The sequence below is a fragment of the Aquarana catesbeiana genome, linkage group LG01, assembly GCF_042186555.1.
Source record: "Aquarana catesbeiana isolate 2022-GZ linkage group LG01, ASM4218655v1, whole genome shotgun sequence".
NCBI classification, from domain to species: Eukaryota; Metazoa; Chordata; class Amphibia; order Anura; family Ranidae; genus Aquarana; species Aquarana catesbeiana.
In genome coordinates this window covers 895,669,409-895,695,996 of record NC_133324.1, presented here as the reverse complement: position 1 = coordinate 895,695,996, position 26,588 = coordinate 895,669,409, and the positions used below count along the sequence as shown (strand labels likewise).

Here is a 26,588-nt window from a genome sequence, read left to right as displayed (position 1 = left end):
AAGGATAGGCCCAGGCAGGTCTTAAATACAGAGACCGTAATAGATCTCCAATCTCTGGCAAGGGCCAACTGGGGATTAGCGGCGATGAATTGACCAGCATACAAATTGCTTTGGTCCACAACAGATCTAGAGAGATCTTCCGTGAAAAACAGCAAATAAAAATCAAGTGATGTAAAATCAACTCTTTCCACCTGAATTCCAGATTGGCCAGTGAATGGGGGGGGGAAGTACAGGTGCTGCAGAAATGGTGGGCTCCCAATTTCGATTAGCAAATGCAGCAGGAAGGACACTATGGGCTTGATGGGCCTGTGTTTGTCTTCTTGGTGGCTGCAGGGACACTACTTGTGCTTGCCACCTCACCAGCTTGAACTGCACTTATGGGACTCGCCACGTCACCAAGTGTTACTGCAGTGCTGGATGTACGACCAAATATGTACTAGGCCGCTGGTGCTTGCCATCATCCAGAATTTATATAGGTAAAGAGGGGGAGGGTAGGAGCATGAGGACAGTTGCTGAGGTTGTCAAAACACTCTAATCCAAACCGCACAATCCCCTGTGTTTTCCGCAGGGAGGAACCTTTGAGTAGCTGGGTCTTGTACCTGGTGTTGGACCTGTTTTGTAAGCAACTTCACAGTGATACTGCTGCGTTTTATGTACCAATATGCTTTTGCATGTTTTGCTTTGTACCTTATTACATTTGTTTTATAGATTCCTTCCAACTAAGCAGTCTGTGTACCATGAAACTAGTAGGACTGGTTAATCTATGGAAAAAAAAACTCCATCAGATACTCAAAAGGTTTCCCCAAGAAGTATTTGTATACTGTTATTGAAATCTATTTTTTATATGAAATTTAATTTTTACCAAAAAATATATTAGTGTATCAGTATTGAGATGGTTCACAATCAAAAAAAAAAAAAATAACTTGTTGGGTTACAGTGTATGTTTGGATAACCTCAGCAACTGTCCTCACGCTCTGACCCTCTTTTCCAGTTCACCAGAAGGATGAGCAGCACTAGTACTGGCTCTGCTCCATACGAGAGCCCTGCGGTTCTTGCACCTCAACAGCAGAACGGGGTCAGGTAAGCCTGACCTTGGCAGGGACCCCTACTCCATCATTGGATATTTGTCAGGGTGCTGCTGCTGTCTACTGGTTTGTATTCTGAGCCCGAATCTGACAGATGGGCAACTTGCTCTTCACTCATCTGTCAGGCTCAGAAACGTGTAGACCTCTTCACTAGTGTACCTTGGACATTTTGGCATCTAAATTTACTGATACACTAGTACGACTCAGGGGAGAGGGGAAAAAAAAAAAAAAAAAAAACTGCTAGCATTCGCAAGGATAAGGCCCGACTCTGCGAATGCTGCAGTTGTGTTTAGTAAGCATCAGTGATCGATAGATACTGCACTTTGGTGGGTTGGGTGGAAGGGTTAAACATAGGTGCTAGCAGGTATCTGGGCTGATCCCGCTAACACTGCGTTTTTGGGAACCCCAATATAGTTTTGATCAGATCAAAGATATCGATTTTTAAGACACTGTACCACTAAGGGAGGTGTATGGTGCGTGGGTGTTAGCACTAATCTGACGCTGCCTGGGGAGACAGACCCTGTCTGGCGCTAAAACCTGACTTATGTCACCCGCCGGGTGATCAGGGGGTTATTCTGACAGCAGGGTCATCCCCACTATCAGCACGGCCAGCTAAAGCCTAGTACACACGGACCGAATGCCGGGCAGCATTGGCTGGTATAATAAAATCCACCCAACATGTGGGCCCGTGTGTACTGCAGGCAGTCGGACGGAAGTCGGCTGGCTTCTGTCGATGGAGCATGACCAAAAAAGATCTGCCTATTGACTCCCGATCAGCGCTCTCAGCCAATGGGGAGGTGGGTGCTCCGCCCCCTGTCAGAACACAATAGCAATTGCTTAGCCTTGCTGGGCTGAACAAAAAACTCAAAACTAAGTGTGTACTAGGGCTTTAAGTGCTGCAAAAACTGTTGGCGCCATTTAAATCAATAATAAGGCAGGCATAATTTCTATTTTATTAGAAGGTTATGGAATCACTGTACAATCTTTTGCCAGATTCAATTTTTCATGTGCCGCTAGTGTACATATTGTATACACACACATATTTCACTTAGAATCCCAAGGGCTGCAATAACACCAAGCAAATCCCATTCTCATAAGGAAAGTTGGTCAAAGCCAGCCTATAAATTACCTTCAGTACAGTGCATTAGCACAAAAGAAATGCAGATATTTGTAAGAACAAAAAAAAAAGGACAGCAATTGTTTTATTTATCAAAATTTGTTACAGATGAATTGGTAAACATTAAGTATACAACTGCCATGTACAAAAATGAACATTTACAATGTTTGTACATTGATGATTACAAGATTTAAAAAATTCTGTCTAGCTATAATGCATTGCCAGCTTACAGTGAGAAAATATATACACAATGCTGCCAACTATGTACAATGAGGTTTGGTTACAGAATCGCATTTAAAAGTAATCATGCAGAGTACTCGTATGTTATGAAGTACTCATTTAATGGACCTGGCACAGGGTTAATTTTAGAACGTTTCTTATTTAGGCACCAATTGTGCAGATTTAACAGGGTGTAACATTTCAACTAAAGGCTGGACAAGTCCCTGGAGCCATGCAGACAAATGCACAAGATGAAAAACTGGTTCGGAAAGAAAACCAAGTAAAATGTTCCCTTACTCTATATACTGCACTAATATAGATATCGGGGCCAATATATTACTGCTGTATAGATCCAACATCAGATAGCTGAGATAATCACAGCAGGTGGGGTTTTTGATGGGTGTAAGAAAGTCTAAAATGTTTGCGCCCCCCAGTAGTTTCACCTTCCTTCAATCCCCGGGCACTGTTCAGCTGCCAGGATTGAAGTCAAATGTCCAGTATGGGCGAGCATGTGACATACAGCTTATTTTTATAGTATTGCAAATGCTGGCGAAATCGCTTACAGTACACTGCTCCTTTTTGCAGTAAACTGTTACCTTCTAAACGAGCTGGTGCCCCGATATCTGCTTTTAGACTCGGTTCACACTGAGGCAGCACGACTTCATCACACGACTTGAACACGACTGCAGCGGCGACTTGCAAAACAACTTCTATATAAAAGTCTATGCAAGTCGCACCCAAAGTAGAACAGGAAACTTTTTCTAAATCTGAGCGACGCAATTAGAACGGTTCCATTGTACAGAATGGGACGCTACTTGGCAGGCGGCTAAGTCGCCTGACAAGTCGTCCTAGTGTGAACCGGCTCTTAGAGTGGCTTCATTCATTGCCTTGCCTGCCTTCACAGGGCTGCAGCTGTACACTAAAGGCCCTTTCACACTTATGTTTTTCCTGCGTTATACCATGCGGGGGGGGGGGGGGGGGGACCATTCACAATGCGTTTTGAAAAGTCCTGCATGCTGTGGCTTTGAAAACCGCACCAAGAATGCAGGCTTCCATTGACATGTGGTGCAATTTTACCACAATTTCCATTCGAGTCACATGTCCATTTTCACAGGTGCAGACAACTCAAAAGCACATCTGAAAGAGCAAAATCATGGTAAAAATGCATATGCCAGCAGCACTAATCATGTATTTTGATGGCAGAAAGTCCCCACCATCAGGACACAATAGCTCAGCAGGGAGGATTCCCCCATCCACATCAAGTAAGGATGGGGGGAATTGGGTCAATTTTTGTTCAACACCCTAGTTAAAATGGAACAAAAAAAAAAAAAATTATGCACAGTGCTTGCTCCAACTGGAGTCACAGCAGGGATCATCTTTGGATAAGGCAAAAAGGTTTTGTGAGAAAAACGCACACAAACAACAAGCAGCCAATATTAATTGACTGGGAAGCCAGGAAGAGGTCAGTGATGAATACATTGAATAGCGAATACAGAGTTATCTGATGCCTGCAGTGCAGTCACAAGAGGAATCATGTGCATGTTTATGCCACAATCGTTACACGGGACAATCATGTGGCAAGTCTTTAGCTACCACCTTTCGAGCCACAAGTCATTTTAGAGTGGTGAACTTGTGGGGGTCTACAGAACCACACTACTCAGTCAAAACGTTTTCTTAACCACAATTAGGAACTACAAAGGAATGTAATGAGTTCCTGTGTGGTGCAATTTCAGCCCATTCATTTTGGCTAGGTGAAAATGGCACCGCAATAGTGCATGCACTATTTTGGATACACCTCAAGCAGATTGCATGGTTCTTTACCATGAGATCAGTCGCAGGCAAAAACCCATAACGGTTTGAAAGGGCGTTGTGTTATGAAGGCAGTGCAGGAAACCAACACAAAAAATGTAGGCTTCCCACGCAGCATTCTCGTGTAAACAGGCCCATAATGGATAGGAGTTTCGAAGAGACAGGCGGAGTGATAATTAAAAAAAAAAAAAAAAAAAAAAAAAACGACATTTAGAACATCTCTGCATTTCCTAAAATGTTGAAAGCTAAACAGGTTTACACAGAATGCAATCCAAAAAATGCTGTGTGCCTTGCTGTATACAGTTTTAATCAAATAATTTGTGAATCTTACAAAGTTTCTTACCTAGAGATCCTGCCATAAACAGCAATTCCTGTTTCAAGCCAACAATGAGCCACTGCCTCACAATTAGCAGCAGTGTTGCATAGTTGCTTAGTTGGCCACTGGGCTCCACATCTAAAATAGCCCAATGGCCAACTGAACTAGAAAGTATGGAAGGCTGGCAACATTGCCTTGCAAAGGCAGAGACTTGCTGGCAGCAACAGAAGTGCCGTTACTGGCAGGATCTCCAGGTAAGCTTTGCAACAGATTAAGAAACTTGTCTAAAGCCCAATTCCAAGCAAGATTACCTTCACAGGTTTTTAACATGCAAACCACCCTGTTACTTGAGAGGACTTCACAATCATGCAGTCACACTTTATTCAACAAATTGTTTATATGCCAGAGGAAATCCAGCTCCTGTTGTACTTTGACTACTCTGGCTGCAAGCAGAAAAGGAGAGCCGGCAACACTAGTACTTTTTCCTAAAGTTTATTGGCTACATCAGATCACCATAAAAGAGCCGACACATTTCTGCGAGAGCCTTAGTAGTAGCACTAAGGCTCTCGCCCAAATGTATCAGCCGTTTTATGATGCTCTGATGTAGCCAATAAACTTTTGCAATAAGGACTACAGTGTTGCCGGGTCATTTTCTGCATCCAGTGTGGAAAAGACACTGAACCTCAGCACTGGTGTTGGACTGCACACCAAGATTAGGTTGTGTCCCGTCGTGAGCGCTACATTTCCCTTACCTTCACTTCGGCTGTAAGTTCTCCAGGTCTCAGACCTCAGAGCTATGATTGCATTTCTGCCCCCCTGACCAGTCACAAAACACAGCCAAGTTCAGTTTCATGAACGAAGGAGAGAGGGTGGAGTTGCAACCATAGCGCCTGGGTCTAAGGACCCTCCTCTGGCCTCACCTTGTATAGGAGCAGTAAGCTATGACAAAGCATTTGCAGAGCTTCCAGCAAGCTGTGTCGGAGCTTTTCAAGTACCAATCAGTAAATGTTATACACAGATCCCAATGGGAGAGCCGATTGCCACTTTAAAACAAGCTAGCAGGATTCAGCACTTCTTGAAGCTTGTTGAACAAGCTGCTAGCAGGCTTTCAATGTGGCAAACAGCTAACCCATTAGGATCTGTGTTCAAATTTTACAAAAACAGGAGCCGAATGGTACTTTAAAAGCTTCAAAGCTTGCTGAAAGCTCTGCGAATGCTTTGTCAAAGCTTGCTGTTCACACTGCTCTTATACAAGCTGAAACTTGTGTAAAACAAGCCGAAGACCTAAATATCTTACAGCCGCAAGTAAGATCAGCTGGACTTCCATGCTGTGCAAATGTATTTTTATTGCCACAAAAAATATGCCTGCATGGCAGTGATGCCCCCCTGAGGAATGAGAGAATGTTTGCCAGCTGGTAAAGGAGTTTGGCTTTAATTGTATAGAGAAAAAACAACAAACATTCTGAAAGACAGGTTTTACATTTACAAAAATTTCAAGGCCAACAGAGAAGACTCAAGCTGAAATCTGTCCGCACAACACTAAATACCATTTAGAACCATAACTCAAAAAAATTATTAAACAGAATAAAAGTCCAAGTAAAACCAAAAACTTAAATGCCATTTTCATGAGCTCCAGGAACTGTGCCGCCAGTGAATCCAGCACAATAGTACAATGTTTCCAGTAAATAATTGGCCAGGCACAGCTCTGCTGTTCCAAGATCAAGTGCTTCTATAATATGTAGCTGCCAGTATTACGTATATATTATATGTGGCCAACAAGTCCATGAGTTTGCAGAACAGCGGGGAAACCTCCTGCCTTCTCAGAGCAGATAAAAAGATCCCATGTACAGTGCATGTTACCCGCTGGGAGGAAAGCTGAAATAACTCAATCGCACATGATTTCCAGGTCCAAGCCGTTGTCTGCTTCAACCTTCCTGATCTTCGTTGGGGTGCCTTCAAACTGAACAGTACACAAAGTGTCAAAACACAGATCAAACATTATATCCAGCATCACAGCAGAACTTTTCACCTTCTTCCATTACCTGCCATTTTGCATCGCTTTTTTTTTTTTTAGATTAAAAGCTTCTTCAAAAATGCAGACAGGTTTATTTAACCAGTTCCTGCCCACCCATAGTAGATTTACTATGGGTAGGCCACACGGGCATGCTGGATCACGTGTAAATCGCCAGGTGATCCCACGACAGCCGTGTCCTCTGGACACAGCGGATTGCAGGGCCTGAGTATTACATGATCGCAACATACACACAACTTATTATGAATGGGTTTCATTCATAATAGCGGCGCTTAGAATTTGTGATGCAGTGATTGACCCACAATGGTAATCACAGCTATAATGAAAGTAACCCATTCGTGACAGTTCAAAACATTGGCTTTACAGTAATCACTAACAGCAATCGCAGTGTAAAAACAAATTCCTGATCACTCTCCCCAGAGTAGTAGAGTCACTATGTTGAACTACACAAAAAAAAAGAAAATTGAACCCATTTTTTATTTTCAACCACTTCAGCCCCAGAAGGATTTGCCCCCTTAATGAACTGGTGACCGTATGGAGGGAAGGAAACTTGCCATGTCTCTAAATACTTCAGACTGTCTACTTCCCTAAAAATGGGTCATTTGGGGGGTGTTTCTACTGTCCTGGAATTTTAAAGCTTTGTTCATATATGCGAATCGAATGAGTTTTGAAATGCATCTGACTCACATAACATGTGAACTGGACAGGCTTTCAATGGAGCTGGTTCACACATATGCAAGCTGGCTGTGGTGTATTCACACACACTATAGTTTGTAGATGCTATAACTCCCATAAACCAATATACACTTATTTTTTTAGCCAAAGACACGTAGCAGAATACATTTTGGCCTAAATTTGAAGAAATCATTCTAAAACAGAAAGGAATTTTTATTTAAATGTTTGGTCTTTTGTTTATATAGCAAAAATAAACCCACTCATCAAATACCATCAAAAGAAAGCTTTATATGTAAAAATTACTGCACAACTGCCAGTTAAAGTAGCACAGCGCTGAATAGCAAAAAATGGCAAGGTCATGAAAGGGGTACAACTTTCTGGTGGCCAAGTTGTTAAACCAAGCATATAACCATGCCCTGTTCAAGGAACATGGGAAACAATGACAGGTAAGGGTGGGGAGAATCTGCAGTACTTACCAAATGGTCTTCAGCTATACCTTCTGCGGACCCCATGTCCTCCTCATTACTGTAAAGATACAAAACAATCTTTCAGAGGCCGGTCAACATGTATTTGTTAAAGTAGCTCCGTGAGCCTCCCTCCTGTGCCGACATGTAGCCACGTGAGCCTCCCTCCTGTGCCGACATGTAGCCACGTGAGCCTCCCTCCTGTGCCGACATGTAGCCACGTGGCTTGCCTTGCTGTATAAAATTATCAGTTGCCAATGCTAGACTCACAGCTACACCAGCTAGAACAGTTTGGCTCAGGCTTGCTGCATCTAACCATTCTAAGTTTGGATAGAGAGAAGGGCTAAATCTGCTAAGATACCAGAAGCAACATGAAACGTCTCTTGCTATAAAATAGACCTATCTGCTTGCTAAGTGTTTAGAAGGTTTACATTCTGGCACAGATCAATGCACTGGATGACTCCTGCGAAAGCCATGTCAACCCGCACCGGCCAATGAGGGCTGACTCAGCCTGACACCCAGAAGAAGCCAGGTAAAAGATGCCATTAGTTACTCTATAAATGCAATGTCCAAACTATCACAACTTGTTCCCCCTTTCACAGCAAACTAGGCTTGATGCCATCACCGCATGGTTATAAGTGATCACCCACAAAGCATAGAAACCTGTACAGCGATTGGACTTACAAGGGCTGCAGATCATCGCCTTCTTCAGTAGGAGGGTCCCATGCATGTAGAGCAATTCGCCAAATCTTGATTTGTTGGTCCCATGACCTGCGGCTGTATTTCTTGAATTTGTTAGGGGTACGAGGATGAACACCTGGCTGCCTCATGTGTCTAAAGAAAAATACCAGAGTCATTTAAAAAGATGCCACATATGACCATAACATTAGAAAAAAAAAAAAAAAAAAAAAACTTTACAAACATGTTATACTAACATGCCCTGTGTAATTTTGCACAGAGCAGCCCTGATCCTCTTCTCGGGTCCCTCTTTGCTGCTCCTGGCCCCTCCCTCTTTTTGAGTGCCCCCACAGCAAGCAGCTTGCTATGAGGGCACCTGAGCCAAGCTGCAGCACCGTGTGTCCATTCAGACACGAGTTGCCGTTCAGCCCCACCCTGATTGGCTCCCGCTGCTGTCAGTTAGCCAATGGCACATCTGTTGTGTCTCAGCCAATTAGGAGGGAGAGTCCCGGACAGCTGAGGGACTTGTGGACATCAATGAGCAGATGGGGCTCAGGTAAGTATTAGGGAGGCTGCACAGAAGGTTTTTTAATTTCTTATTGCATAGAATGCATTAAGATAAAAACTGACTTAAAACTCCTTTAATACAAAAAAAGAATCAAAAAGGTTGTATAGTCTGGACACAAAGACCTTTCACACTAGCAGCGTCCAGCTGTTCGCTCTAAAGAACGGCTTGTTTGAGCTCTGCTTTTCAGCCGCTAGCAGGGTGCTTTTTTTTGCGCAAAAGTGTCCAGTTGAGGCACTTTCAAAACACTCCAAGCACTTTGGAAGCACTGCCCATTCATTCCAATGGGCAGGACGTTTTGGGAGTGCCATTTACAGCGCTCCCAAGCAACCCCAAAGATGCTTACAGGACTTTTAAAGGTCCTGCAAGCACACCGCCCCAGTGTGAAAAGACCCTGCAATGAATGGGAGGCGTTTTCCAGAGGCTATTTCCAGCGCTAAAGTGTCTGAAAAGCGCCTCAGTGTGAAAGTGATCCCTTCCACACTGAGGCGCTTGAAAACCCCATAAAACAGCAAGCGCTTTTGAGATGTTAACGGTGCGCTTTTTTGAAGGACACCTGACTTAAAAACTGCTTCAAGGACCATTTTGAGTGCTTTTGAAGAGCTTTTCAGGCTCTTCCCATTCATTTAAATGGAGGGTGCTCCAACCAAGCTGCTTGCAGGTTCTCACCTTCCCAGTGTGAAAGCATTCATTGATTTTAATGGAAATGGGTTTTCGTGAGCTTCTCAGGTGCTTTTTTTTAGCACCCCCAAGCGCTTGAAAATCACCTGTGTGAAAGGGCTCTTAAAGTAAATACGCCCAAACTATAAATTTCTTCGAGCCTTAAGGTGGTGCTCTACCTCATCTAGGTTGCGGATGCAACAATGAAAGAAACCTTTACAAAACTCACAGCAGTGACAGTCTTTTAGAAGGCCAATTTCTTGGTTTCCATCATACCAACCAAGCTCTGCAGCACTGTCTTTTTAGATATCTTCTAGCACTGTTGGACTCTTAGCAGGGCTGCTGTCAGAAATCATGGGGCCCATGTACAGCCTTGCATTCCACAGGATGTGAACCAAGCCTAAAAAGGCAGCTCCAGCTGCATAAACAAACCACTCATCCATGCAACCAGAATACCTGCAAGATTGACCCCTTTTTTTTTATTTTATTTTTTTTAAAATTAGCTCTGTGGATGTAGGTGAAATCAGGGGCTTAGACACCCAACGTCTCACTTGTGACAAAGAATGTGGACACAAATTCCTCAATTCTCTGTAGCCTCAGCTGTAGAGTGAATAGACAGAACGTGCTCTAAAGAGGCTCCCTGTTAATTCACAAACTGAAGAATTGTAAACACGAGGGCCACGGGAGGATTGGTTCCAGTAATTGCACCCACTCCTGCTGCTCTGAACCCCCCTATTGAACTTATGGACCCTGTACAAGAGGGCAGGTGCTACCCCTTTAGCATTCCTGACTATGTATACTTAAACACAAATTACATACATCTAGCGTAAACAATTTTAAAAACTAATAAAATTGACCCTATACTAGAGCTGCATGATTAATTGTTAAGAATCAAAATCGTGATCCCCCACCCCCCCGATCCTCAAACTAGGATTTCAGGATTCTTTAGTGCAGAAAGTTCACAGCTGGAAGAAAAAATCCAGGCAGCCTGCCAAGTTTTATCACAACATTGCAGATAAATATAAACAAAGTAACATTTCTACTTAAATTAACTTCTGCCTGTAGATGAGGGAAGTTAGGCATCATTCCCACGAGGCGGATCAGCTGCCTCGGAGTCTGCCAGCTCAGAAGGAGATCTCTCCGTTGATCTCCGCTGAGCCGGCGGATGACAGGTCCCCCTCTGCTCACTGAGCAGGGAGGGGCCTGTCGAGCGCCGCTGCTTTCTATGGAGAGATCTCACCCGATCCGATAGGGACGGATGCGAACGTAGGGGCAACCATCTGCTTTTAGCGGACCGGGTCAGATGTCAGCGGACATGTCACCGCTGACATTCGTCGCTCCATAGACTAACATGGAGCGCCCGTTCAGGTCCGCCGGCGAAACTGACAGGCGGACCTGAATGGTCCAACAGTGTGAAAGGGGCCTAACCACTTATAAAGACTAAACCTTTCTGGCACTTGCTGCTTTCAAGTTACAAATCAATATTTATTGCTAGAATGGTGGTTGTTGCAATACTTTATGTCACTGTATTTGCGCAGCGGTCTTTCAAAACACAATGTTTGAAAAAATACACGAATTAAAAAAAAAAAAAAAAAAAAAAAAAAAAAAATGTATAATGTGAAAGATGTTATGCCGCAAGAATAGTGATCTTAATTCTGAGCAAAAGAATTGGGATTCATATTTTCACCAAAATCGTGCATCTCTACCCTATACCATTATAGCTTTTATTTTAGCTTGCCAAAAGTTAAGATTAAAAATTAGTATGAAGGATTATAAAGAATCCTTTCAATTTATATCCCACATCATAGGACACCGTAATAAAACACGAGAAAAAAAAAAAAAAAGTTTAGTTATTGGGTTTATACCCATTAACTGCTAGCAGTGCTAAATATTTGATATAGTTAATATTTTAGAGACAAGGAAGTTTATATAAAACTACTCGTGTATTGTATTAGGTTGATATAAATCAAGTCATACCTTGGAACTTCTGTTGTGTATCTGTCATAGGCGATTGTGTTTTTTCCATAGTTTATCTGCTTCTGTCTTCTGGCAAGAACAGACGAGTCTGTTTCCATTTCACCATGAGTGGAGGAATCTTTGGAATCAGAGCTGTGAATAGAGGAAACCTTATAGTAAAAAGGTATGTACGAAGCAGTTTTTAAAGCCCCATTGTAGTTAGTCATTGCTCTCCCATTTGCAGCAGGCTGTGTGGTCAGTGAGCGTGCATGATGACATAGCATCATAGCAACGTCCCAGCGCTTTTCGTCAGAGAGATGACGTAAGGGGACTGGCAGAGTCCACGGTACCCACAGCTGGGCTCCTGCTGGGTGATGAGATGACATACTAGGTACGTGATCTGGTGCAGAGCGATCGCACTGCCATTGTAAATGGTCATGAAACTTTTTAATCAAAGCAGATGGTATGTTTTGTGATGTTTAAAAACAGGCAACCAAATTAGAAAGTGCAGAAGACAGACTAGAGAACAGCTCAATTATACATTCCTGCAAGACGACCAAGTTCAGATATGCAACCTCAACTACAAAACCTGAGAGAACCATGGAGTAACCTACACCTTCTTGAAGAAATGCTTGTGGTGTGATCGTCTCCCCGCTGTCACAATTTGAAAACATATCGGCTATGCGGGGCTCCACCCACATCATCCATTCAGTTTCCTGTGAATGAATGCCTACAAATATTGTCAGCCATTGCAGCCGACGGCTTGTAGTTCTCAAACTACAAAGGCTCTAGTAATTCAGCAATTCTTCCTGGCCATATGATGTACGGGCAGATAGCCATCCCGAGAGTCTGCAGGAACCAGAGATTGCACCTGCGATCTGCTTATCGAGGGTGCAATGCTCTGCAGGCTCCAGGAGAGAAAAAAAAAAATAAGAAGTGTATCCCCCCCCCCCAAGGTGAACTTGACCTTTAAAAGGTTTCTCTACAGATCCAAAAATGTATGCCAATATACACCTACAACCAAGCCAGCCATTTTTTTCTTACAGAAAGTATAACCATTTTGCAGGACCAAGACGGAGATGTTTATTCCACACAGTGGAAAACTCCAAATAGTTTACCATATCACTTATAACAGTCTTTGAATTACCTTCCAGAAGATGATCTTCTTTCCCTTGGCCCAAAGTCATTAATAAGCAGCTTTCTCCTGTACCTGAAAAGAAAGCAACACTTTAATACCAAAAATATTAAAAAGCCCCACACACAACCAGGCAAACACCTACTAAGTGTTGTGCCAAGATCTGTTCACTGCTGGGGAGTTCATTTAAACAGCACTGCTCACAGTATACTATAGATTAGATTGCAAGTTCTAGTGAGCAGGGCCCTCTGATTCCTACTGTATTAAAGTGGTTGTAAACCCTTACACACTTTTTGCTACAGGTAAGCCTATAAGGCTTACCTGTAGCTACCCTGGATATCTCCTAAACCAATATCCCCTGTATTTGCATGTGCGGTTCCCACATCGCATACAACTCACATTGCCATATGTGAACTGCTGGGAGTGTCAATGGAAAGCCAACGACACCCCGCAAATCAGTTCACATATTGCAGTGCAAACTGTCAATTCGGACAGGAATTGGATTGCATAGGTGGGAGCGTAAAATACATCCGAAGCACTGCGCATGCGCAGTGATGACGTAGCTACAGCCGATCGGGAGACCAGCTTGAGGGATGTTACGTACTGCGCATGCGTGGATCGTCTGAGGCATTATTTGACTACCTGCACAGTGCGGAGGCAAAATATGACAGTTAATTTGTGCCCCGCTCTGTCCACACCTGTGTAAGGAAGCCCTAAAAGGGGAGGGGGAAGTCTTGGGGGCCATATTATAGCCTAACATTCCACTTTGATCAGAAGTTAAATCTGCAATAAACTGCAGCAAGAATTCACCTCACACACAAAGGAGTTTTGCAGGGAGAGGGCAGAATATACAATATGCACAGTGTGAGCGGACATACTCTGCCAGTGCCATGCCGTACAGAAAAACTGTCGGCCTTGTAATATCCCAGGCGGATAAGTTACTGATCGCTGCCATTACTAGTTTAAAAAAAAAAAAAAAAGAAAAAATGGATGTATACACCATTGTTTGTAGATGGTAATATTACAGAAAACAATATACGATTTTTTTTGGATGTGAATAAAAACGCATGCAGTGCATTTGGCAATTGTGAATGAATATATAACAGATAAAGAAAAAATGTTTATATACCAAGTTCATTAATATATATGGGGTTTTTTTTGGGTAGCAATATCATAAAGTTAACGTTAATAGTACATTTGCCTGTCAACATTTCTTGGGGTACATTTGGGGCTATTCCCTGCCTGATCCGACTTCTATTACTTTCCTCTCCTGTCCTCTGACAGGTTCCTATAGCAATAGGGCGGGAACTTATGCCGACGCCAACATTGCTATGGCAACTTGTCAGGAAGAAGTACGGCCTCGCTGAGGCATTACTGAGCATGTGCAAGATCTGGAGGTGCATGCTGGGTAGTCCAGCTGTACAGAAATCCAGAAAATGAACACAGGAGGGCTTCAGTTGCCCACAGCTAAAACGGAACCTGCCTCTGAGATCTGTAACAAACTATTTTCAAGGAACGTAAAAAGCATAAAAAAATATGACGTTAGAAATGTGCATGCACAGGTTTGGACAATTACAGAGCAATATATGTTTAAGGGAATGAAACTCTTTAAAGAGCCAAGTGTCAGAGGCCAGGTAATTGTTTTATATTCGGGGCAATCATTGTTTAAAATATGGCTTGCAAAACGTGAATCCTCTGTTTGGCATGGCAGGGCTACATTCAGAGTTAAGCACGTTTTAGTAAGTAAATTTTTTGCAAAAAGTATTGCACCCAAGCTTCCTCCAGCTGTTTATACCTCTGTATAGGCTTTCAGTTACTGAGCTGTATAATGTGTCAATGGACCTGTGCTGATCAGCACATGCTTTATATCAGATTTTTCAAGAAATTAGGCAATTTTACATAATCCAAAAAAAACCTCTTACATCAAGAACTACAAGTCCATTTGTCACAGTGGCAGACAGCTTGTAGTTGACTCACAGATCTCTATGGGATACAGTGTGTGTGGGTTGGGGTACTTGGCTACACACATGATGCTAAATGTGGAGATAGCCTTGAAGGACTTATTGACACTAGGAACTGCATGTTGCACAGAAATGCACTGTGTGTTTGTGCCATTTTGCATGCAGTTCTGTGCAGTGTGATTTCAGCACATTCATTTTGCATGAGCCAAAATTGCACTGCACCAAAAGTAGCACATGTCCTGCAACCGCAGCACATGGTACTTTTGTTCCATGCAATCAGGAGTGGGTAAGGTGACCTGCATTTGGGGTGTCGTTCACTTTGCAGACACCAGCTGCAGGTTGCAAGCGCCATGCGATGTCAATATAGTGCGGGGAAATTGGCATGAAAAACATGAGTTTCCTGCATGGCATTCTGGTTTGAATGGGACCTAAAGAAATACCAATAATGAGCACTCCTTTAGGCTGGGTTCACACTAGTGTGCATTGTATTCTGGTTTCCCCGCATCCAATTTGCATGACAAGAGCCAGTTCACACATCTCCAGGCGGCTGTGGAGTGGATTGCACAGAGGTCCTGTGCGTCTTTTCCTCCATTTCAGGGCTAAATTCAGGCAAAAATGCAGCCCTGATTCGTCCCTGAAAACAGACGCTCTGGACCCCCTGCTGCAAGACGCATGCGGTTTAGATGCAAACCCAACCTTAAACTTGTCCTCTACTACCTTCCAATTAGTTTAAAGGAAAAACATGACAGTTTCATCAAGAAGGTTGCCTAGAGGAGGCAAGTGTAGACCATGGGGGCAGAGCTTTCACACTAAACCAACAAAATGGAAACAGAAGATGAACCTCAACCCACTTTCCAGTTTAATTACATTAACTGGATAATCAACACAAAATGCCTTGACAGCCAACTAAAAAGTATTGTTGAACAAACTGATTTAGCATAACTTTCCATCTGTACAGGAAAGGAATGTTTTGTTAAAATACCATATTTATAACCAGACATACCCGACACTATCAGAGTCTTTAGATGTTTTTTTCTCCTTACCTGACCAAATCTTTTTCTACAGTTTCTTTCAAGATTTCTTCTTCCTCCACCGCTGACCCCCAGTCTTTACATCTTGACACAGGCCTATGGCTTTCTGGGGTGGTGAAGCTGGTAGGAAAGGAACGTCGAGAGGTCAGCCTAGCAGATCAAGCAAATAAGGGAGTAATGTACCCCAATCTGTGCTACACTTCAAGCAGATGCTGAAAAACAGCAAACAGTCAGTTGTAGCATTTTGTGCAATATTTGAAGAAAACCAACAAAATCGGAAAGTCTTTTAGCCCTCGTTAGCATTGAATGCGACTTTGAAATTGTGCAACTTCATAGGAAATTACATGATTTTAAAGCTGCATGCATGTCAGTGTGATTTTGGTTGCGATTTTGAAGACATCTGTGTACCTTCATGTACAGATGTCTATGCAAGTCACACCCAAAAATCGCCAAAAATAGTTCAGGAACTTTCTTCAAATCAATGTGGCACCCCAAAGTCAGCGACAAAGGATTTGAACAGTGCCATTGCTGACAATAGGGTGCGACTTGTCAATCAGAAGCAAGCCCTAAAATTCAACCATCAAGGCTTGCTAAATTTTTGATTTACAAATCTTATTTAACTTGATGATTTTACCATTTTGAATGATCATAGTGACACATGCAGGGTCACCTGTATTCAGCTGAAGAGAATTCTATGCCTACCAACCATTTCAGTGTTCCTGCAGTCAACTTACAAAGTGGACTGAACTATCCCAGGTTTGTATTTGTTTTTCACGACTGAAGACCAATGAGGGCTTAAAATGGAGCTTCACTATCCCATCCAACATTGATTATTTTTAATCCTTAACCCTCTAGCATTTAACTTTTTTTATATTTCTTCAGTTACTCCCTAGGCCAATGATATACATCCCAGGAGTCTTCAGGAGAGAAGAGGCTTTCACAGCCAAGCACACCCACCTGCCTGCATGCCTGAGCTAAGGGCAGATGGATCCCTGAACGTAAATGCTACATGAATCGTTTGCCATTATTCAAGATGGCCATAACCAGAAATGCTAGCTGGTGTTTTCTAAAGTGATTTCTCAACAAAATAAAGCAGACATGGATGGATGGGAGAGTTTGCTTTGAATATTAAAAATGAATTGAATTGTGTTTTTGGTGCTCAGATGTAGTGAAGATCTGCTTTAATCTTCGTATTAAAATAAGATAACACAGTAAAAGTCTCTGGGGTGTTACATTCATCAAAAACATTTTTGGAAGGACAGATCAGACTGAAGAGGATTCAGGGACTCCATAGATCATTGCTTCCAGGACCTTCCACAGTGTTCCTCAGGTATCTTGTTCTTGCCAATTATTATACTACCAGTATGCAAGATAAACCCTTTTTCTTTATTAGGCTCAGATCAAGGTGGAGTCGGCCTTTAGACAGTTACTTCTACATACTCATATAGCACTGGACATTTTCTGTTAGACCCCTTTCACACTGGGGCCATTATCAGCCATTTTAGCACTAGAAATAGCACCTGTAAAGTGCCTGAAAACTGACTCCCATTCATTTGCAATGAGTGCTTTCACACACGGGCAACACGCTTGTGGGACATTAGAAAAAGTCCTGCAAGCAGCACCTGTGGGGCGGTTTGGGAGAACTCTATGCTCCCAAAATGCCCCTGCTCATTGCAATGAATGGGCAGCACTTCCAAAAGCACCTGAAAAGCGTTTCGGAAGTGCTGCAACACGGGAGTTTTTAACCTCTTTTTGGGGTAAAAAGCACCTCGCTTGCGTCCGAAAAGCGCCGCTTAAAGAGCGGTAAAGTGCCACTAAAACGAGCAGCGCTTTACCACAAACACACAGGCGGCCCCAGTGTGAAAGGGGTCTTACAGCCAACTCAGAACTGGCAACATCCAAGCCATACTGTTGCCAGGCATGATAGACTGTATGGTTCTCCGATACACATCTTGTGCAGTCTGCACCAGACATCGCTGGTCCTTACTCCTATATCAGCAGCACCAGGTGCAGAGGTCTCAATAGGTTTTTCCACTCTGTAGTCAGTGAAAAGTACTGCTCTGTCCTGTGGTTTGTGAATATCAATTTGGAGCTCCCTATTGGGATATTTCCTATGAACTGCTGTCCGAGAACTTCTGCATCAAGTCTTCGTGGCTGTTTCAAGCAGATGCATCTTCCTAGCCAGCTGGTTATAAGCCTTTTTTTGACTTGGGCAGCATAAGCCTTTCCAAGTCAACAACATCTGGTAAGCCTCCTTATGATCACTGGTGGTGGCGTGCCTACTTCAACTTTCTTCCAAGTGATGTCTGTCAAACATGTCTCTGGATTTGTGGGATCATCCTTTATAACCTTTGGACTCCATTTTCTTATTTACTGACATCCTCTTGGATGTTTGTACGATTTTTTTGTGTCCTTCAGTGTGACACTCTTCCATATTCATATGATTTTTATTTAGAATATCTTTCATGTATTTGTTCCCTTTTTGGTTTAGGATATTAGAGTCACTTACTGTGTAAGTGTGTATTGATATAAGGCCAGACATTCTACTCCTTTTGGGCACGTTTGAGTCTTTACACCATTTGTAATTTAATGGTTAATTTATTGATGTATAACGCTACACTTTAACTTTCACATTTATTGCTTTGGTCTACAGCTGTGTTGGCTGCTATATATAAACATAATTTTTTACACAGCGCTGTAATTTCCTTTTTTTTATACTGTTGCCAGGCATGATAGACTGTATGGTACCTGTCAGAACGCTTGTCTTGGGGAGGTTTTTCATCAAATACAGTGGAGTCTTCATCTTCATTACGTCTTCTAAGGTTACCATCAGAGCGGCGTTTGCGTCCCTGAGACCAGCGAGATGGTGGTTGAGGTCTAAAAAAATAAAACAAGATATTAAAACAAAGCAAAACATCTGACGCTTAGCAAAAGCAAGTCAAGTCACCAGGGAACCCACAGGATGCTTATCCCAGCATGTGCCGGTTTCAAATCTAGCACGGTGGTGTGGTCTTTGGCTGCCTCATCCATTGATAGGATCTGTGATTGGCAAGACTACAAGTCCCATCTTCCACTACAACAGAGGGCCTTGGATCTGCTCAGGCACAAGATCAGCGACACACGCTTGTCTTCCATTGTTTACTTCCTCCAGCCATATTGGTCAGTCCATGCCTGTATACAGACCAGAGGCTGGGATGTAAACGATGCAGGAGACCATGCACAGCACAATACACTGTCTGCATTGAATGCAAAGGAAATATGTAATAAACGTAAAAAAAAAAAAAAAAAAAAAAAGTATTCATGCGAGTATTGAACACACAGAATGCTAAAACTTTCTAATGTGTAAGTGTAAAAGCTCAGGGATCAGCCATACCTGCTCATACACTCATGTGCTACGCATCGAGTTTAGAGATTTTACAATGGTTTCTATTCCCCTCATCAGTCCTCTGCAGGACAGCCCTCTGCTATACCGAAATAAACCTCTGGGTGGCTTATCCTGTAACCCAATATGTCTAGTTAAAGATGGATGCTTCCCACGAAGGAGTGCAGATTTCACTGCACAGAGTGTGAACTCCTAATACAATGCAGGTTACACTAAAGCTGGCCATAAAACAGGCCGAAAAACAAAAAAATCACATTGAAACAACAATGGTTCGATCTTCAAAGCAGTGTGCCAACAGCAATAGCAGATTTTTGAGCAGCTATCCAAAGTATTGGAAATCAGAACAAACAATTTTCTAATCATGCATAGGATTATCGCTCAAAGGAAAATAAAACTAAAATGTGCATGAGCAAAAGCATTCTCTGCCACATCTTATTTTGGATGACCATAGTATAGTGTGTGTTTTTCTACTATAGGAAATAAAGTTTCCTGCAACTAGAGCCGGTGTTCCATACAAATTAGCGACCCGTCAGAATAGGTAATGGAAGTGACGTTCCGTCACTTGACCGCAGCAGTCATCTTGCTACACCCCGCACTCAGCCGCAGTAAGCCTGCAGTGGGAAGCGGATAACTTTACACCCAGCCAAGTCCTGCATTTCACTTATTTTTACCAGTAAACTGAGCTTATATAGTGAAATACATTTTGGAATTCATGACATTGCTGCTACTTTTAAAGATCAACATCAAAAACAAGCAAGCCTGTTGATCTCGCATCTGACAAAAATCAAAAACAGTCTGATGGATTTCAAAATACTGTATTTCATTAAAAGCTCAGTTTATTGGTAAAAATAAGTATAAAACGCAAGACATGGCTGGGTGTAAAAGATGTCCGCTGTCACCTTCTGACTGCAGGCTTACAGCAGCCAAATGCGGGGTGTACCAAGATGGCCGTCGCAAGGGAGTGACAGAACGTCACTTCCGTTACCTAATCTGACGGGTTGCCCATTCTGACGGAAGACCGGCTGTTAGGGCCAGTTCCCATTAGCGTGATGTGAATTGCACTGCTAATCACATGCGATCTATGTGCAATGCAATTTCAGCCATACAGATAGTATGACTGAATTTGCATTGCATTCAGACCAAACTCACACAGGACCCTTTTTTGGTCCGCAGTAGAATCAGATCGCATGGGTGTTCACACTCATGCAATCCGATTCCTGGCCGAATTTTCAGTTCGCACTGCGACATGCGAACTGATTTGGGGGCCTCATTAACTTTCAATTGACACTCTCAGCAGTTTGCAAAGGGCGGCGTGAACTGCCACAGGGAGACATGCGATGCGGAAACTTGCATTGGATTCGCAGGGTTCCCGCATCGCTGCACTGTGAACCAAGCCTAATGGCCCATACACACGATCCGAATATCGTACAAAAACGGTCGTCCGAAGGATCGTATGTATACTACTTTGGACAGCCAATCACGACCGTTCATCTGATCTTATTCGATCGGACATGCACGAAAATTTTCCTCGTACGAGTCCAGTTAATACGATTTTCAGGTGAGGTTAGTCAGTACAGTTGTCGTCCAAAAATTCAATACAAATACATTACAACATATGACATCACTTGCGATTTTTGTTGTACGAGAATTTGTGACTTTAGCTATTCAATTTCTACTTGCAACTATTAAGCAAAAACGGTCATATGATATTCGGATCGTGTGTACGGGCCATAAGAGACAAGAGAAACAAACATTTCATACATTGCAGCCTTGTAATCACAATAAGGAATCCAGAGAGATGAAGCTGGAAGTGTGTGGAGCAAAGCTATTGATAATAAATCCACTATTTTGATCCAATAAGTCAAAACACATTACATCAATAGTTGGTCAGGTTGTAATAATAATATAAAAAAAAAAAAAAAAAAAACACAAAAAAACAAACCACACACTAGTCAATCCAGTTCAACCTGGAGATGAAGAAAAAAATGGTTTTCACGGGGAAATAAAAAATTGATGGCACAATAGTATAAAGAAAAAAAAAATTTTTTTAAATTTTCGTTCAATGGATCATTTGTTTTTCTCATCTATGGCCTGCCTAATAGTAGCAGTCGCTGCAGAAAATAACTAAGTGTCCATCTATCCACTGCAGGTTGGACAGATGCAGCAATTCTCAGTTTGGTGGTAAATTCGGGGTTTAGCTTGTTTGCAGTGACAACAAACCCCTTAGAAGAGGCCAGCACTGTAAAATCTACACAACAGTACATGAGGCTTACAACGGTGTGTACACGATTGTGAGATCCACATTTCCAGCCAGCATTCAATAATATCACCGACTCAAGACAATCCACCAGCATTTCACACTGCAGACAGAAGCAGCCTTTAGGAGGTGGTCTCCATGTCTACTCTGAAGAAATGTTTAAAATCAATTTAAATGCGTCTAGTATTGTCTGCCATCTGGCCACACCGAGATAGCCATAGACATCAATGTGCACAGAAATCTACAAGATCTTTTTTTTTTAAAAAAGACAAGATCTTTGGCTGAAGCGTGTGTACAGTGATGGCCTCCTTTTCTCTGGAAGGGGAGGTTCAGAGATTCTCAGACAAAAGATGCCCCCAAATCAGAGGACAACGTACAGGAAATGAGCAGCTGGCTAAAGGAGACGTCAGCTATGGGGGACAGCATGGCTTGGGGGAGGGGAGGCCTAAAAGCTTTAGACAGGCCCCCCACCCCCAAAACAATCCTCCAAAGTATGACATACAAAAGGAAAACTCAGGACGGATCAAGCGCCTTGAGGCGATTCAGTTTGCATTTGTAGGGTTATACAAATTCTTCATTCATTAAGCAATTTTCTTTCCTGCAACCAAAATCGCTCAATTCCTTTTATCAACACACTCAGTGTTGATGAAGAAATCCCTCCCGCAGAGCTATTGTGTTCTCCTGGCAGAATGCCCCATCCTTGCCGGAAGAACACAATGATTACTGCTGAGGGGCTACAGCCGGTATCAATCGAATGCTAAAAACCGACATGCTGGTTGTACCCGAATCAATCAAGGCATCAGCTTGGGTACAGCCTGCCCATCTGTCTATGGCCAGCTTAAAGCTTACTTTCCTACAGGCAGGAAAAGTAACGGGTTCACACGGTTGGCAGCTCCTCCAGTTGCACATTTACTGTACGCACCTTTGGGGTGATGGTAGATATCGATTACTACCAAGTACAGGGAGGACAGCTCCACCCTTCTATACAACAGCACTGGTACTTGGCAAGGTGCTGTCACATGGGGCAGAAGTTCACAGCCCTTTGGGCCATCATGGGAGCTGGAGACCCAAGACCTTTGTCCTAGGAGTAGTCCACAGCCACATGGCAGGGAGTCAACCGCTACCTGGCTCAGCACATGGGGAAGCATGGAGTCCTGAGCCCTTTGGTCTAGAGCAGGGGTATGCAACCTGGGGCCCTCCAGCACTACAAGTCCCATCATGCCTCTGGGAGTAATTTTAACTGCCAGCTTTGCAATGCCTCATGGGAAATGTAGTTCAACAGCTGGAGGGCCCCAGGTTGCCTACCCCTAGCCTACATGGGAAAGGAGCTGGGTCAAGGAGAGAGGGCCAGTGTCCTCAGCCTAGCGCTGGCCAATTGGGGAGGAATTACGTTTGGCAGTTGAGTCCTCAGCAATTGGATCTGCACAATCATGTCGGCAAGTTTTCAGCACTTAAGCTTTTTGGGCTTGCTCACACATGTGGCTATTATTGCCGTCCTCAGAGGATGTTTGACATTATTGCCTCCTCAACACCTGTTGTATCCCTCAAAAAAAAAAAAAAAAAAAAGCCCTATTCACTTTAAATGGGTTGTCCTCAGTGGTGATCTCGCTTGGCAAACAACGTGCCATGCGTACAGCACCAAGCAGCTGCATTTTTACAGCATGTGGTAAAACAGCAACTGTCATTGACCCCCTATGTGAAGGAGCTCTTAGGAAGCCCAGTGTAACCGTTGCCTATCTACACTCCCGGCAGGGGAGAAAGGGGGAAACAACTATGTGCAACTGGTGAGGCTGCCATTAAGGTGGATGCATGAGGACGGGAGCTGGTTACCTTAAGACACTAAAGGGGCCTTGCTATTCTAAAAACACCAATTTTGGGAGAGTTTGCTTTTACAAAAACAAGTGAGGATATAGTTATGACAACATTGGGGGGAAGCAATAGTTCTCACAGGAGAACACTAGGAGAGAACCTAATTATCAATGTCACAAGGGGGATCTAGTAGTGATTACAGGAGGATGCAAGGAGAGGATGTAGTTATCATTGCAAGACGGGGGGGGGGGGGGGGGGGGTGAGCTACTTATGAAAGGATGGCACAAGGGGGAATCGAATTATGCTAGGGGGGGGGGAATCTAGTTAAGAGGAGAGGGGAGGGAGGGGGAGAGAATCTAGTTATTAGAGGGGAGGAGGAGGGGGGAATCTAGTTATTAGAGGGGAGGAGGAGGGGGGAATCTAGTTATGAGAGGGGAGGGAGGGGGAGAGAATCTAGTTATTAGAGGGGAGGGAGGGGGAGAGAATCTAGTTATTAGAGGGGAGGAGGAGGGGGGAATCTAGTTATTAGAGGGGAGGAGGAGGGGGGAATCTAGTTATTAGAGGGGAGGAGGAGGGGGGAATCTAGTTATTAGAGGGGAGGAGGAGGGGGGAATCTAGTTATTAGAGGGGAGGAGGAGGGGGGAATCTAGTTATTAGAGGGGAGGAGGAGGGGGGAATCTAGTTATTAGAGGGGAGGAGGAGGGGGGAATCTAGTTATTAGAGGGGAGGAGGAGGGGGGAATCTAGTTATTAGAGGGGAGGAGGAGGGGGGAATCTAGTTATTAGAGGGGAGGAGGAGGGGGGAATCTAGTTATTAGAGGGGAGGAGGAGGGGGGAATCTAGTTATTAGAGGGGAGGAGGAGGGGGGAATCTAGTTATTAGAGGGGAGGAGGAGGGGGGAATCTAGTTATTAGAGGGGAGGAGGAGGGGGGAATCTAGTTATTAGAGGGGAGGAGGAGGGGGGAATCTAGTTATTAGAGGGGAGGAGGAGGGGGGAATCTAGTTATTAGAGGGGAGGAGGAGGGGGGAATCTAGTTATTAGAGGGGAGGAGGAGGGGGGAATCTAGTTATTAGAGGGGAGGAGGAGGGGGGAATCTAGTTATTAGAGGGGAGGAGGAGGGGGGAATCTAGTTATTAGAGGGGAGGAGGAGGGGGGAATCTAGTTATTAGAGGGGAGGAGGAGGGGGGAATCTAGTTATTAGAGGGGAGGAGGAGGGGGGAATCTAGTTATTAGAGGGGAGGAGGAGGGGGGAATCTAGTTATTAGAGGGGAGGAGGAGGGGGGAATCTAGTTATTAGAGGGGAGGAGGAGGGGGGAATCTAGTTATTAGAGGGGAGGAGGAGGGGGGAATCTAGTTATTAGAGGGGAGGAGGAGGGGGGAATCTAGTTATTAGAGGGGAGGAGGAGGGGGGAATCTAGTTATTAGAGGGGAGGAGGAGGGGGGAATCTAGTTATTAGAGGGGAGGAGGAGGGGGGAATCTAGTTATTAGAGGGGAGGAGGAGGGGGGAATCTAGTTATTAGAGGGGAGGAGGAGGGGGGAATCTAGTTATTAGAGGGGAGGAGGAGGGGGGAATCTAGTTATTAGAGGGGAGGAGGAGGGGGGAATCTAGTTATTAGAGGGGAGGAGGAGGGGGGAATCTAGTTATTAGAGGGGAGGAGGAGGGGGGAATCTAGTTATTAGAGGGGAGGAGGAGGGGGGAATCTAGTTATTAGAGGGGAGGAGGAGGGGGGAATCTAGTTATTAGAGGGGAGGAGGAGGGGGGAATCTAGTTATTAGAGGGGAGGAGGAGGGGGGAATCTAGTTATTAGAGGGGAGGAGGAGGGGGGAATCTAGTTATTAGAGGGGAGGAGGAGGGGGGAATCTAGTTATTAGAGGGGAGGAGGAGGGGGGAATCTAGTTATTAGAGGGGAGGAGGAGGGGGGAATCTAGTTATTAGAGAGGAGGAGGAGGGGGGAATCTAGTTATTAGAGAGGAGGAGGAGGGGGGAATCTAGTTATTAGAGAGGAGGAGGAGGGGGGAATCTAGTTATTAGAGAGGAGGAGGGGGGAATCTAGTTATACTAAAAGACGAGGGGGAACTGATCTGGTTATGCTAGAAGGGGGAGAATCTAGTGATCACAACATCAGAAGGGGGTCTAGTTCTGGCAAAACACAAAAGGGAACCTAGTTATAATAGCCCAAGCAGAGGGGGACTAGTTATCACAAGAGGACACTAGAAGATGTTATCACAACTGCACAAGGGGGACTCTAGTTCTGGCAGTATATACAAGGGGGGGTGAGATCCATTTATCATAGGACACTAGGAGAGAGCCTGGTTATCGTGGTAGGACACAAGAGGGGGGGGGACTAGTTATCACACCAGCCCTAGAAGATGGGAACTAGTAACCATAGTAGTACAGAAGAGGGGGGTGATCTTGCAATGGATCTTCAGACATGGAGGGGGGGGGGGGTATCCTTTGATTGGACTATTCTCAGCACCCAGAGATGACATTATATACAGAGAATATAGAGTCCATCTATCAGGAGGAGATGATGTTCAGTAGACACCCCCCATACACACTATAGAAGGGATAAGATCCGGCCTGGAACCTTCTAGAACAGATCAGATATCAGTGAGGAGGGATTGTTGGGCCCCTCAGATCTCACACTAATAATACAGACCCGTGTTCCTCCTCCAGTGTCAGGCGCCTCTCCCTATATCAGGCCCCGGTCTGCTCCCCCCGGTGATGTGGGGCGGTATGTAGGACTCACCTTGGCTCCTCAGTACGGCTGCTCCAGTGATGAGACATGATGACACTCGGGCTCCTCTCTTCTCCCGCCGCCGCTCTTCTCCTCCCACTGAGCGCAGCGCGCCACAACCTAACCCCTTATCCCGGGCTCCCGCCACCGGACCGACCCACAGCCCTCAAAAAAGGGGTGGCCAAATTCACGACAAAACACACCCGTCGGCCCGCCTCCACCAACTGCGCCCCCGCCTCTCCGCTGTCCGTATAATTCCCGCTCTCGTGCGGCATACAGAACTCGCCGCAAAAACCGCTTTAGATAAACGGTAGAATTTTTCTCCCGATTTTAAATGCTTCCCCCCCGGAGGTGGCTGTCTGTGGTACCTTCCACGGTGCCCCCGAGGATGGGTCACAGGCGATCAGGCGATTGGCGGATTGGAGGTGTCAGTCAGAGGCGGGGGGCGGGGTCTCTATGCGCAGCTCGTGCATGTGATTGGCCGCCGGCTGTCCGGACTTCCGAGATGCTTTGAATAGAAATTCCGCGCCAAAGTTTCTCCCCCCCTCACACGGAGAGGAGGGGGTGTTTTGGCGGAAAATGAAGGGAGGGAAAGGTGAGGGGCGTGTCCTCATCTACTCTACCATGAAATCCTGAGTGACGAGCTCACTTCTTATTAGCCAATAGAATTGGGAGAGGAAATAAAATGGCATCCCTCA

The 26,588-nt window shown here is 44.3% G+C and overlaps 1 protein-coding gene across 2 annotated transcripts; it reads right to left on the bottom strand.

Annotated features, from left to right (window-relative positions):
- Window positions 1-2,269: 2,269 nt before the first annotated feature.
- SLBP (stem-loop histone mRNA binding protein) lies at window positions 2,270-26,291 on the bottom strand. 2 transcript variants are annotated; one of them, XM_073610934.1, is made up of 8 exons: window positions 25,903-26,291; window positions 18,452-18,580; window positions 15,716-15,853; window positions 12,724-12,786; window positions 11,598-11,729; window positions 8,402-8,551; window positions 7,730-7,778; window positions 2,270-6,506 (listed from the first exon to the last, which is right to left on the bottom strand). In XM_073610934.1, the coding sequence occupies exons 1-8, from the start codon at window positions 25,938-25,940 to the stop codon at window positions 6,432-6,434; spliced, it is 774 nt and encodes a 257-aa protein (XP_073467035.1). In that variant the 5' UTR covers window positions 25,941-26,291; the 3' UTR covers window positions 2,270-6,431. The 2 variants fall into 2 exon arrangements, with proteins under 2 accessions (XP_073467035.1, XP_073467036.1); XM_073610935.1 differs by having other exon boundaries at window positions 15,716-15,823; window positions 25,903-26,287.
- Between the last annotated feature and the right edge of the window lie 297 nt (window positions 26,292-26,588).